The 12,243-nt window shown below is 45.3% G+C and overlaps 1 protein-coding gene across 5 annotated transcripts in view; it reads left to right on the forward strand.

Moving 5' to 3' along the window:
* Nucleotides 1-12,214, forward strand: part of LOC116940986 (alsin-like) — a 42,701-nt gene extending 30,487 nt beyond the window's left edge. For 3 of the 5 annotated variants that reach the window (XM_032951476.2, XM_032951480.2, XM_032951475.2), the window contains exons 22-33: nt 165-242; nt 742-872; nt 1,528-1,704; nt 2,433-2,556; nt 2,861-3,018; nt 3,458-3,544; nt 4,139-4,315; nt 4,780-4,822; nt 4,930-4,988; nt 5,933-6,082; nt 7,061-7,157; nt 8,898-12,214. In XM_032951476.2, the coding sequence (XP_032807367.2) occupies nt 165-242; nt 742-872; nt 1,528-1,704; nt 2,433-2,556; nt 2,861-3,018; nt 3,458-3,544; nt 4,139-4,315; nt 4,780-4,822; nt 4,930-4,988; nt 5,933-6,082; nt 7,061-7,157; nt 8,898-8,936 (1,320 nt within the window). In that variant the 3' untranslated portion in view covers nt 8,937-12,214. The remainder of the gene's footprint in view (nt 1-164; nt 243-741; nt 873-1,527; nt 1,705-2,432; nt 2,557-2,860; nt 3,019-3,457; nt 3,545-4,138; nt 4,316-4,779; nt 4,823-4,929; nt 4,989-5,932; nt 6,083-7,060; nt 7,158-8,897) is intronic. The other 2 variants (XM_032951479.2, XM_032951482.2) reach the window with 2 other exon arrangements.
* The last annotated feature ends 29 nt before the right edge of the window (nt 12,215-12,243 follow it).

A 12,243-nucleotide genomic window follows, 5' to 3' on the forward strand; every position in this document is an offset into this window, starting at 1 on the left:
AAATCCGAGATGGTCATGAAATTGTTATTGCAACTTATTTTAAAAGTATGCCAGATTCCTGTCGGCACAATTACGTCGGTAATAGTAATTATTTTCTCATGTAAACAGCATCGCCGAATAATATATGTACTTAGTTTGTTTACGACCTCGTATTGTGCGCGCAGGGATCGGGCATATTAATGACAGATGACGACACCTTCTTTGAAGGGGAGTTCTCTGATGAGCGCATTCTCAATGGGAAGGTAAGGGGTGATATGTGATTAATAAAGGCAATGAGCGGCACGAAGAGTAGATGGAAACTGAGGCCAAGCCCGAGGCTCCTATTTCTCTGCCAATCTCGGTTGACCTCAAAACAACGACTCGCTGACAGAAGCCTCCTACTCGACCCAATGGTGACTCTGGCTTCAGTTTCCGGATACTGTGCCGATGATTTGTTTTGGAAAATCTCTCGCTGGGTGCATGCTTTCTCTTTACCTTGGCAAGGGTACATTATTGCTGAACAATGGTTGCGCTGCTCATTAACACACACCTTGATTTTGCTTCCAGCCAAATGTTTGCTTGAGCAATACATTTTTATAAATTGCTACCTTGATAACACCGCCGTCGTGGTCAAAGCGTCCAAATAAGCAATACGGGAGCGCACGATTGGCGCGACGCGTTTGGCTGTAACCGCTCCCAACGCTTTCGGTCGCCTCGCCGTTGCTGATCCGCGGCGTGACGGGTCCACCTTTCGACCTGCAGGGCGTGCTCACCATGCCCAACGGGGACTACATTGAGGGCGTTTTCACCGGTGAGTGGGGCAGCGGCATCAAGATCAGCGGCACCTTCCAGACGGCGACTCCGTCCGATGCAGTGGACTACGGCGTGCCACAGTGAGTGTGACCCCCTTGGCACTGCTGCCTCCTGCTGGCGTGATGAGGTCTTTCTCTCGCTCTGCCTTTTGCGAGAAGGATTGGTGCATTAATATTTTGGCAGCCTTCACAGTGCGCGCACCCTTTCAATATTTATTCGTCATAGGTTAGCGTGGAGAGGTCATCATTGACATACTATTAATGCAGCCACACCTTAAGAATTCTAAATATTTGCAAACGCATGATTTCTAAGCTGCGAAAGGTGTGATTTTAACCTTCCATCGTGCGTTGTAATATTACCACGATGCACGTATCCTTTTTTTGAACCACCTCCTCAAGAGTCAAAATTATAGATATATTTTAGACATTACATTTAGCCATTGCATTTTTTTGCAAGAAAGAAAGGACCTTAATTTTATAAATAGGTAGGATGCTCCCCAGAACCAACAAGATGTAGGAAGACCTTCATCCAACAGTAGATTGACAAAGAACTGTAAATTTAGAGCTGATTGAAGCCTCAAGTCAAATTTTGACAGGGAGTGCGACTTTTTAACAAGCTCAGCAACACATCATGTTGCGGCGAGTGTAACCGCAGTGTTTGCGTGCGGATTTGTGAGCGCATTCATGTCTCCTGAGCGCATGACCCCTGCTTGCCGCCCATCTCTTCGTCCCCCAGGCCACCCAACGGCAGGGTGTTGTCCCTCGCGGTGCCGGCGCGGGACAAGTGGAGCGGCATCTTCCAGGAGTGCTGGGCCCAGATGGGCTGCGCCACTCCTGGCAACAGGGACCTGCACCGTGCCTGGGAAAATATCGTCATGTCCTACACCATGGACAGAACTCACAACAGCTCTATGTATGTCCCAGCTGCTGCGAGTGAGCTGCTGCCCCGTGGGCTGCTGTGCGCGAGCTGCTGGGCGTGGGTTTGCTGTGTATGAGCTGCTGCACTCGGTCTGCTTCGTCTTAGCTGCTGCACATGGGCTGCTGTACATGGGCTGCTATACTTGGCACCCATTTTCCGACTCGTTTTGTTCAATAAATATGCACACATGTCAGCCCTTTGCTCCCCCCCCCACACACTACTGGTAGATTACTCATCTGTGAAACATTGCGTTTTCATGGCAGCCTCAAACTAAGAGAAGGGCCCCTGCCCACACCATCAGGTTGTTGTAGACTGTTGCGGAGCTATGTGATGAGCGGCAGATGGCAATCCAGCAATATATATTGTATTTTACTTCCATGCTTCCACATACTATATGCCCCTCGCCTTCAATCGTCAATGACGAGCGTGGTGAAGTATGATCACATAACCCCCATGACACACATGGGTTGCGGAGAAGCCCTCTTTGGCTGTACGAGTCTTTCTTTAATGTACTATAAACCTGATTTTAGCATGATAATGCACACTATTCCTATGCCATCACTGCAGCTACTATTGGGCCATGTGGATGTGTCTTGAAGGGCTCTGCTTTTTTTCCCCCTTCACGCAGCTTACGGACGTGGTGCTGCTCAGACATACACAGCCACCCTGTTGTTGAGTGTAATGTTCTTGGCTGTTATCGTGATCCTTCCTTTGGGCGCCAGCATGACGGAGGAGCCACAGTCGGATGGAGAAGAGAACAGCATTCTGCAGACAGTGCCGCTGTACCAGCAAGGGAAGATAATGACTCTCCAGGACTACAAGGCCATGCAGGCGTACCTCAAGATGGTAGGGGCTCCTGTGTCTCACCATCGCAGCCCAAATTCTACCTTGTGTTGTCTTACGATTATTTAGAAGCATTGTCTTGGGGTTATCAAAGTGCTGTATTGTCTTCTTTTAATTCACATGCGATGTATTGTCTTTGGGTTATCTACTTGTTACATTGTCTTACCGAGATTTTAATATGGTGCCAGTGCGGTTTTGTTGTGGAGAGTCAGCAGGTGCGGGGGCGGGGCCGGCTGACTTAGGTGATGCGGTCTCAACTCAATCCCAACGTTCGACGGTGCCCCCCCCCCATCCCCTTCCCTTCCAGGCATTCGGCAGCTTGCAGCACCCGCTGGGCCGGTTGCTCGACATGCTCGTCACGGCCTTCCGAGCAACCTACGTCGGCATCGGCTCCGACCGGCGGCTTCTGAGCACCGCGTTGGCCGAGATCTCCTACTACGTGGAGCGCATATTCGCCATCATCCAGCAAGTGCCACACGCAATTTTCACTGTTGTGCCACGCTGTGGATTTTCAAAATGTGTATGATTTTTTTTGCACACATTCATTATAATCTGCCACTATTTAGACACATATCTGGCAATATTTGGACACATGATGGATGGCCAACAACAGAAAAATTAAAAGTGTGTTGTTCTGGAAAAATGGAAGGAACCAGAAAGGGAGGAAGACCTAACAGAGAATGGCTTGACGACGATGACGACGACATAAGAGATTATTGTGTGAAAGATGAGGCACTACTTGAGCATTTTGGCACAAGATAGAGGAAAGTGGAAACAAATGACGAAATGTGCCGTGGACACCTACGGGCTATCTGTCCACGGATTGTGATGATGATGACTTTTTAAAGTTTTCACATGCTAAGACCCCCTTCATCAAAGTGTGCTTGTGTGTCGTTTTGTGAAGGTTCCTGTTTCCAGACTTGCCGGAGGAAGAAAGCAGGGTTCTAGAATTGAATTCCTCTGACCCTGACGGCAATGCTGATGAGGCCTGGTAAGAAAGGCACATCGGTATATGTCCCTGTGTTTTTATCTTCAAGATGAAGTGGACGTAAGCCATTGCCTTGCTGATTTTTATTGTTTATTCCCACCCATTGTTTGTCCTGGAGCCATTCGCACGGTTACATGCCATACAAATCCAAATTGTATCGTGTTGTATTTTCAGAAAAAACCGGATGAAAATAAACGTGTGTTTACTTTCTACATTATAGCAGGAATGTATCTCATTGGGTAGAGCACCAAGGCTTGAATTAAGTTCATATGCCAGCCCAATGTTGATTTGGTCCACCATCCCTTCAGTTGGCAAAAATGATCCCCACTATTTAAGGCTACACTGCATAATGTGTAGCCTTACACATTATACAGTGTATAATATGTAAGGCTACAGCAGCTGGTCTTCTGTGATTACATTGTCACTATGATAGTCATGTGGAATTTTGATAATGTTCTCGGGACCCCTTCTGGAAATGTATCGCATGCAACATTTGTTTAACCAACGAGAACTCGCTGACTTTTCGGTGTGTGGTTCTCTGGTCACCTCACATTGTCCGTGTGTGTCTGTGTCTGTGTGCGTGCGTGTCGTACCTAGGGAGGTGGTGACACGGAACGGGCTCATCCTACCCCTGCTGCTGCCCGGCCTCTACCCTCAGCTGCTGGCGCTCTATCAGCTCCAGGACGAGGAGAACGTGACCTGCTACTGGGCCAACCTCACATACCTCAACCGGCAGCCAGACCAGGCCCTGCTGCGCTACCTCGAGGCGAACCCGTACGTTCAAATGCCGTGGCTCTGTGCCGTGACCGCACTCGGCACCCAAAGGGATTTATGGAGGAAAGGCAATATTGTGCAGTGAGGGACTCGTAGGGTTTTCTTTCAGAAGTAGGTGAAAGAATCACCTTGGGGAAAAAAAAAACTAAATTGTTGGCACTGCCGCATAAAAAACTAACTCAACACATTTGTCGTTAACACTTCCCAAAAAAATATGGACATTTCTGGCATTGGCACGTATCTGTCTGCTATGAAGAATAGCCAATGCCTTTAAAGTTACCTTTTAAAGAAGTTTTCCTCAGGGAAGTTTTATAAGATGAAATTTGAGTTGCTTTAAGGTGTGTTTGGTTAATTTTTAAAAAGTCCATGCGTCTGATCTCTTTTCTCATATCCTTGCACAATCTTTCCGCTGCTGGTTTAATTGGAGGCTACATTTTTTAAAATTTATGTCTCCTGTTTTACAGGAAGCTGTGGCCACTCTCCGATGCTCAGCAGGCAGACAAACAGGTATAAGAGCCTCATTTTCACTTTTGACTTTATTCTGAAAAAACCTGGCTGTCAAATTCGTCAATACAGAGAGCTGAGACTCGTTCCCTTTGTTGTGCTGTGCGCAGATGCAGGAGCAGAAGAACCAGTGTTTTGGGAAGGCGGTGACTTGTTTGAAACTTATCAGGTGAGGACTTGTTTCTCATTCAAGTGTTTCTCACAATTGTTTACATTAGGCGTTTGTGATCTTAAGTCTTGCATGAGCAGGCTTTCCACAATAATCTGCCAGTCAAGGACATTCCTAACGGACTGTAATTAAATGTTTTGCCAAAAAGGAAAAATCAAACAATCGTGTCCCAGATGGCAGAACGTTTTGCCTTCAATGCAGCACAGCAGGGACATTTTTCATCTTGGTTTGTTTTTTTTATAATAATATGTCCTATATCCAGAGGTTTTATTGAATCTTTATGTTTCTGGCCAATTTATGTTTCTTTGTTTAGTGCACGGGAGGTGATGACAGTGAAAGGTTCACATCGATGTATTTATGAACCAATTTCCTGTTCTCCCATCTTCTGGTGATCTCGCAGTGCAGTGCATCTGATTTTTACAAACCTATATGATCCACCAACACTGCAAAGTTGTGGATTACAGTCGTGTTCCACGCTGTACCGACATTTCCTGCACATAGTATTATTTTAAATGGATTGCCACCAGATCTGTAACAAGGATTATGCGTGCAAGAGTATTTTCTTCATTGGAAATGTTGCACGGTTGTATGTTCACTTGACCCCCTTGCAGTCACTAGAGGTTGCTACGTTCTTTATTAGGTTGAAATTGATTCTTGATTCAAAGTTGTGACCTCGACTCGTGATGACTCAGAATCGCAGGGGTGGAGTGAATCGTCACACTTCTATTACCATCTATGCATTGTGTTTGAAACACAGTTACACATTTCTGGCCACGCAGTAAAACTGAGATGAAAACGAATTAGAGTCTTAATATTAAATTGTAATAGTTCATTACATCACGGGAGATCCAGATCGTTAAACACGCTGACTCTCCAGTGCCCGTCTGCCGATTCACCATTTCACATTTCTGCTCCGTGCCGCGTTCCCGCCACGCTCACCCCAGTGCCAAGTTCACGCCGCGGGAGAAGCTGGCGGTGCTGGGGGACACGTTCCGTGCCATCACGGCGGCCGTGGAGGACGCGCGGCAGCAGCGCTGCAAGTGGGCGATGGACGACCTCATCCCCGTCTTCATGTTCGTTGTTCTGCGCGCAAGGTAGGGGCCACCACTACGAGCGCCGGTATTGGCCACGCTCGCCCTGCTTTCGTTCCGCTTTGCCCCCGCGCGCGCACATACATGGGCATCATTGTGAATGGCTTTTGTTGTTGTTGAGACGAAGCAAACATTTCGGGAGTTGTTGCAATGCTCCGCATATTTCCTCAAGGGCCCAAGTACGCGGTGGCTATTGTTTTGATTACTGGATATTTTCTAGGTCGCTAGTAAACTGGAGTAGGTGGCACATGAGTTGTGGCCACAGCCATAGCCAAAGAGGTGTGCTGGATGTGCTGTTCCGGGTGTGGACGTATTTTCCTAAACGCCTACGTGTACAGACCTGGCTGAAATTAAGCCCTGGTTGCAGGACATTAGAAACCTGTATAGCAAGAGGACATTGAAACACTTTTTACAAAACAGCTATTCTGGCAGCAGAAAGCAGTGCAGAAGAATCCACTCTTAAACTGTTCTATGCTTTCACGTCTGCCCCGCCTTGACCAACTGAAACTGACCAGCGTGGTGACTCAAAATCAAATAATCCGCTTTGAATCGCGTGTTGTGGGGAGGCCCTCATCCAGCAGTGGCGTGACACAAGGGCTGTACATGCACATGTATTAATGTTAATGTTTAGCCGGTGACCTTGCCTACACCCGTGTGTGTGTGCGTGTACATGGGGAGCAGTGGTGCACTGGTTAGCGCACTGTGTTACGAACCTGGTGACCCAAGTTTGATTTCCGTTCAGAGCCAACACCAGTGACGATTATTTTGACCGGTTATGGGCCTCCCCTAAATCGACTCAATCTCAAATGAGTACCTGGTGCAATGTGTAAACATCACCGCTAGCGAGACAAAGCCGGTCAGGCGTGGTGCTGGCCATCCTACCCCCTCGTGTGTGGGGCCAGCCTTCTAAGGTGTTCGCTAACAGACTGTTAAGGCTATGTGGAGGATCTTTGTCAAGTGTCTTTTTTTGTGCGCGCACAGGATCCGACACTTGGGGGCCGAGGTGCAGCTCATTGAGGATCTGATGGATGACCACCTGAGAGATGGGGAACAGGGCATCATGCTCATCACCCTTAAGGCATGTGGGGTGTGATGCCCTGACTGCCCTTCTTGTCGTGTTCACATCACACTAAAACTAAATCCTATGATCATATAACTCCTGCTCTGGCATCTTTACATTGCTTGCCTGTGATATATATGTTTGATTTTAAGAGCCTGTTACTATCATACAAGGCCCTGAATGGTTTGGCTCCATCGTGCCTAAGAGATCTGTTCTCCTGCTACGCATCCATACTTGACCTTCGTTCATCAGACTCTGGACTCTTGCTTGTCCCTAAACTTAGACTTCGCTCCATGGATGACAGAGCAGTTCTGTTCCTCTGCTCACGTCAAGACTGGAATTTTTTTGTCCAAGGCTGTTAGAATCTCTGTGTACCATCAGTAATTTGAAATCTCAATCTTAAAACTATTTTTTGTATTCAGACTTTTAAAAGTTAGATTATTCTTTTTTATATTCTTAGTTTTTTCGGTAAAGTCACGTTGAAGAGAAACAACAAAATAACAAAATATATATAAAACAATAAAAAATTCTCACGACGTTTCGACCATAACTCAAACGGTCATCATCAGGTGTGTCGAAACGTCGTGAGAATTTTTTATTGTTTTATATATATTTTGTTATTTTGTTGTTTCTCTTCAACGTGACTTTACCGAAAAAACTAAGAATATGAATTACTGCAGTCACGAAAGCTTTAAATCAAAATTTATTCTTTTTTAGTTGCATGTGTTTTTTGGTTTGTAATTGTTTTTTGTTTCAGGTTGTACAGTGCTTTGGAACATTTGTTTTGTGAAAGGTACCATCCAAAATAGATTTTTTTTTTATTTGTATCATGTTAACATTAAACTTTAGATTAGTATGGCACCTAAATGCGACCACATTTCAAGAAGCTGCCAAAATAGGGGGAGATGCTTAAGGAGTTTTGGAGGCGAGTGCAGCAGAAGAGAGGAGAGCCACAGACGATATGGCCATGTGTTAAAGAATATACTTCATGGAGGGAGATGGTGTCAACGAAGTAGGGGGAACATCTTGGGCCTGGATTTATTATTGTGTGACTGTCAACTGAATTGACAGTCACGCATGAGATCCTTACACATGCATATGTAATAGCGATGATTTGGGGAAAGTTGCATTGCATGTTTTGTGATAAACTGCTGAGTACCAAACAATCCTAGATTTAAAGTTTTCGTGACTGCAAGGATCCATACTCTTTGGTTCTATTCGGTAAAGTCACGTATTTTTTACCTACGTGACTTTACCGAATAGAACCAAAGAGTACCAAACAATCATTTTACTTGAAAATAGCACGACTCACTGATATAACGCGGTGGAAAATATTTCTGTAGACCTGCCCTTCACATTTTTATTGATGTATCTTTTTTTGGATGTGCCAGTAGTTAGCTATCTTGGCTCTACATGCAAGTCCCAACAATTAGAAAATGTGTGCCTGGAAGTAGCGATTATTGGCAAAACTGAGCCTCGGCAAAGATATTATTTTGTTGACTTCGTCACGTGGAGGATTTCCGTGGACTAGAGGCTACTGAGTGCGTGCATCGATTCGTCAATTAAAATCAATTATTACACTCGAGGAACATGCATCGGATTGTACGTGTGAGGATATATTATTCGTATGCCTTGTCCAACAGCTTCATGTGACCTTTGCTGTAGAGGCACTGAAATGGATTCTCAACTCTGGATGGTAACAATGAAATTGCCAGGTGTGGGTGGGCGGGTGGTTACATGGCTGCTGTGTCCCTTCAGGCTTGCTGCTACCAGATCCAGCGAGAGAACTCCCGCTAGGACAGCAGGGAATGGCTCCACTGGCTGGGAGGAGGGTGACGGTGAGCGCCTGCCTCCTCTTCCCTCCATGCTGCTGTCCTCGTGCCGAGTGTACTCGCTCCACCCGGGGGGGCCTAGATGCCCTTTTTACACTCGCGCATCCGAACCGCACGAGCGCAGGGTCCTCTCATCATGAGTTGTTGTTTTTTTTTTTCCCCTGGCTATTTGCCAGTGCAAGCCAGAACTACGTCGTGAAACGCTTGCCTCACAAGACGTGAATCTGGCTCGGGGCCGAACAGGGCCAAGGGTGGGGCTAATGAACGGGACCATCGCATCGGACATCAGTCGGTGCACTCAAAGAAGACGGCGTGACCAAGTCGTCGTCTGCATGCGTCTCGACTCGTGCATTGCTTGTGACGTTGGCGGCACGGCCGGGGTTCTATGCGGTGGAAAAACATTCTGGCCCGCTCGCGAGCTATGCCGGGCTGCCCTCGACATGGCCGTAGCGCGGTTTGGATGTGCCAGTGGGAGAGAGGTTACAAGACACCATCCTCGCAAGGTTTCTTGAGGAACCCACATCACCAGCTTGAATTGTATTCTCAAAGTGTGTTGTTTCACGAATCGGTATAAAGTTCTTTCCGCGTGCAAGCAAAGCGTAAGATGGGTTGCGTGGGGAAAAATATTATCACGTTTGACTTTTATAAAGTGAATCAAGTGTGACACTACTGGACTGCGTATTAATAAGAATTAATATAATTGTCGAATCGTATTTGGCAACGTAAGCGTGGCCGTTCCGTGGGCACGCACTTAAACCTTTGTGCTGTAATCGTTGTTTCCTCGGCGCTCGGTGATGTTTGTCTGATTGCTCCGATGTTTATTTGTCAAGTTCCCTTTTTACCCTTTGGTATGCAGTAGTTGGTCTCTGACCAAATCGTTTTTAGAAAAAAAAACGTATCTTGGACCAAGCTTGAAACTCTGTAAAGCTGGAACATTGGACGGTCGATGGTGTTTTTTGTAAATTATTCGAGCGGTAAAGATTGTCTTGTTGTTCCACTGTACTCGACCCCAACGTCTGTGCCCCCACTTTCACCAACCCTCATTGACCAGGGTGTTGCTGTATGCTCAAATAACATGGTAGGAATGCCTTTATCCAGCAGTGGATTAAAAAGAGTGATACTTGAAACAAATCGATAAGAATGTGTTCTTAAGTTTGCATTACCCGCATCGAAACGCATAGATTTATGTTTTTCATTATTTTGCATGTAATGACTTCATGTGAACCCTCCAGCCACTAGAGGCCACTACATTGTTCACAATGTTAAACGTATTGACCCTTGTCAACTCCAACCTGGCAACTCTAAATCATGACAGTTGAGTCTCCCTTCTTGACAGTTGAATGTTGAGGCAGGGTGTTAGGTGGGCGTGGATTGAACCAGGCTGGGGTGTTAGGCTTTCTCTCTTCCATAATCACGGCCTCCGCTCAAGATAAACTGTCGGACAGCTTACCTGGCTTTAACGAATCGCAGCATGTGCCGAGTGGCCAACCCTCGGAGTGGAATGATGGATCAGTCCATTTAATTGAGCAATATGGACTCTTGATCTCACAAAATATTTTGATGTGTCGAGTGTTTTTTGGAATTTGTTTTTGACTCCCGTGTGATCTATAATAGGTTCACATCACTCCCACCTCCGGATGCTCTAGAGCCTACAATTTACCGCAGTGTTAAATTACATCGGTTTTTTTTTAATCGAATCACAATGCTGAAAGATGACAATTATTTGACTCGCCATGTCTGGTATCCTCTTGCCAAGTTGCTCAGTGTCATCGTGCACTGTACCAAATGCACATTTTTTGTAACATTTGGCCCACACCGGAGAGATTCCTCTTGTCCTGCCTGGGGTTACGTGGATTCCCCAGAGCTCTGAAAAAAGCTTCATTCATGTGCTCTACAACGTATAAAGAGATTTGTGAAAACAGATGATTGAATCTACGTTGGTTCCTCCCTTTTCCCCAGCGCTGCTGGTCTGGAATTGTAACCAGTGCTATCATCGTAAATGTGTCGAGAATTATACAATGCCGCTCGCTGTAATCGATTTTGTTACATTCTGATGGGTCTCTTCCTAGTCCAAAAGCAGGTTGGCATACACCAGATGTGATGCAACTCGACAAACAAATGGCTCGTGTAGATATGTGCCTGGGCAGTGCATCCCGTGCTATCTGACACTCATTTGAAACTTGGTAAATTGGAACATGAAACCTACATCCAAATGCGTTTCATTCTAGCCCTCTTGTAACATCATTCTACATCGACACTCCTATTTGTATTACATCAGTGTGGCGATGCAAGTAGAGTGCTTATTGCAGCACACTTGTATTATGCATGTTGAACATCTTTCGCACCGTACGTAGCCAACCGTGCTAACCGGAGGCGTGGGGTAAGGACGACACTTGACCATAATGTTTAGGTACTTTTATTCCATTTACAACATTTCAAACTCTACTTTGGACGGTGCTGAACACAGACCCTAGGCACATGTCTGTCAACAGGATAAATGGCACCTGGATCACTGTTGTTAATTCGCAGGCCATGTATGTGTTGCTTAACGTTTGCTAGTGGTGGAACACGTGGCTCATCCTAATAACACTCACATTTATGCAAGTTAGATTGTGTGCAATGTGTTCACGTATTGTAGTAATTGCAATCCTACTGATTTGTTTTCTTTTGTACTATTGCAGGGAAAAATCATGACTTTGTGTTCTCACAGCCAGGTTATTGTTTTTAACTTATAAACTTCAACCGACATTATTCTCCTTGTTCATTGATTTGTACTCTGTGTTTGATGGGTATGATCATTTTACGATGCTGGATTTAAGTGACTTTAAACTTAGTAACTTTACTACTACGATAAGAAACATAGATGCCTGTGCTGCTATTTTGACATTATAAAGAATGGTATTGTAATTCCCTTTAAGGAATTGTCAAACAAGTTATCTGTATGCTGCCTCAAATTTAAGTACACTAGAACATATTTTGAAAGAACTATATACATACCTTAGTCTATAACCTATAAAGAAAAGGGATCATTGCAAGTCGTTATGGTGGAGGTTTACATTTGTTTCCACCACTGGTTTGGAATTCTGGGTTATAGTTGAAACTGCTTTAAGTTATGGTTTTTCATTTATCAATGGTTTGATTTGCTAAAACCATTTGAATGTAAACGGTTTGTTTCTTCATGGTATCGTACAATTTCCCGAAAAACACTTGACTCAATAAATCAGTGGGCATTCCTCATCAGCATTTGACCTTTTCAAGTCTTTTTTTTTGCA

This window comes from Petromyzon marinus, chromosome 10, assembly GCF_048934315.1.
Source record: "Petromyzon marinus isolate PM22_M1 ecotype Great Lakes invasive population chromosome 10, UKy_Petmar_22M1.pri1.0, whole genome shotgun sequence".
NCBI lineage: Eukaryota > Metazoa > Chordata > Hyperoartia > Petromyzontiformes > Petromyzontidae > Petromyzon > Petromyzon marinus.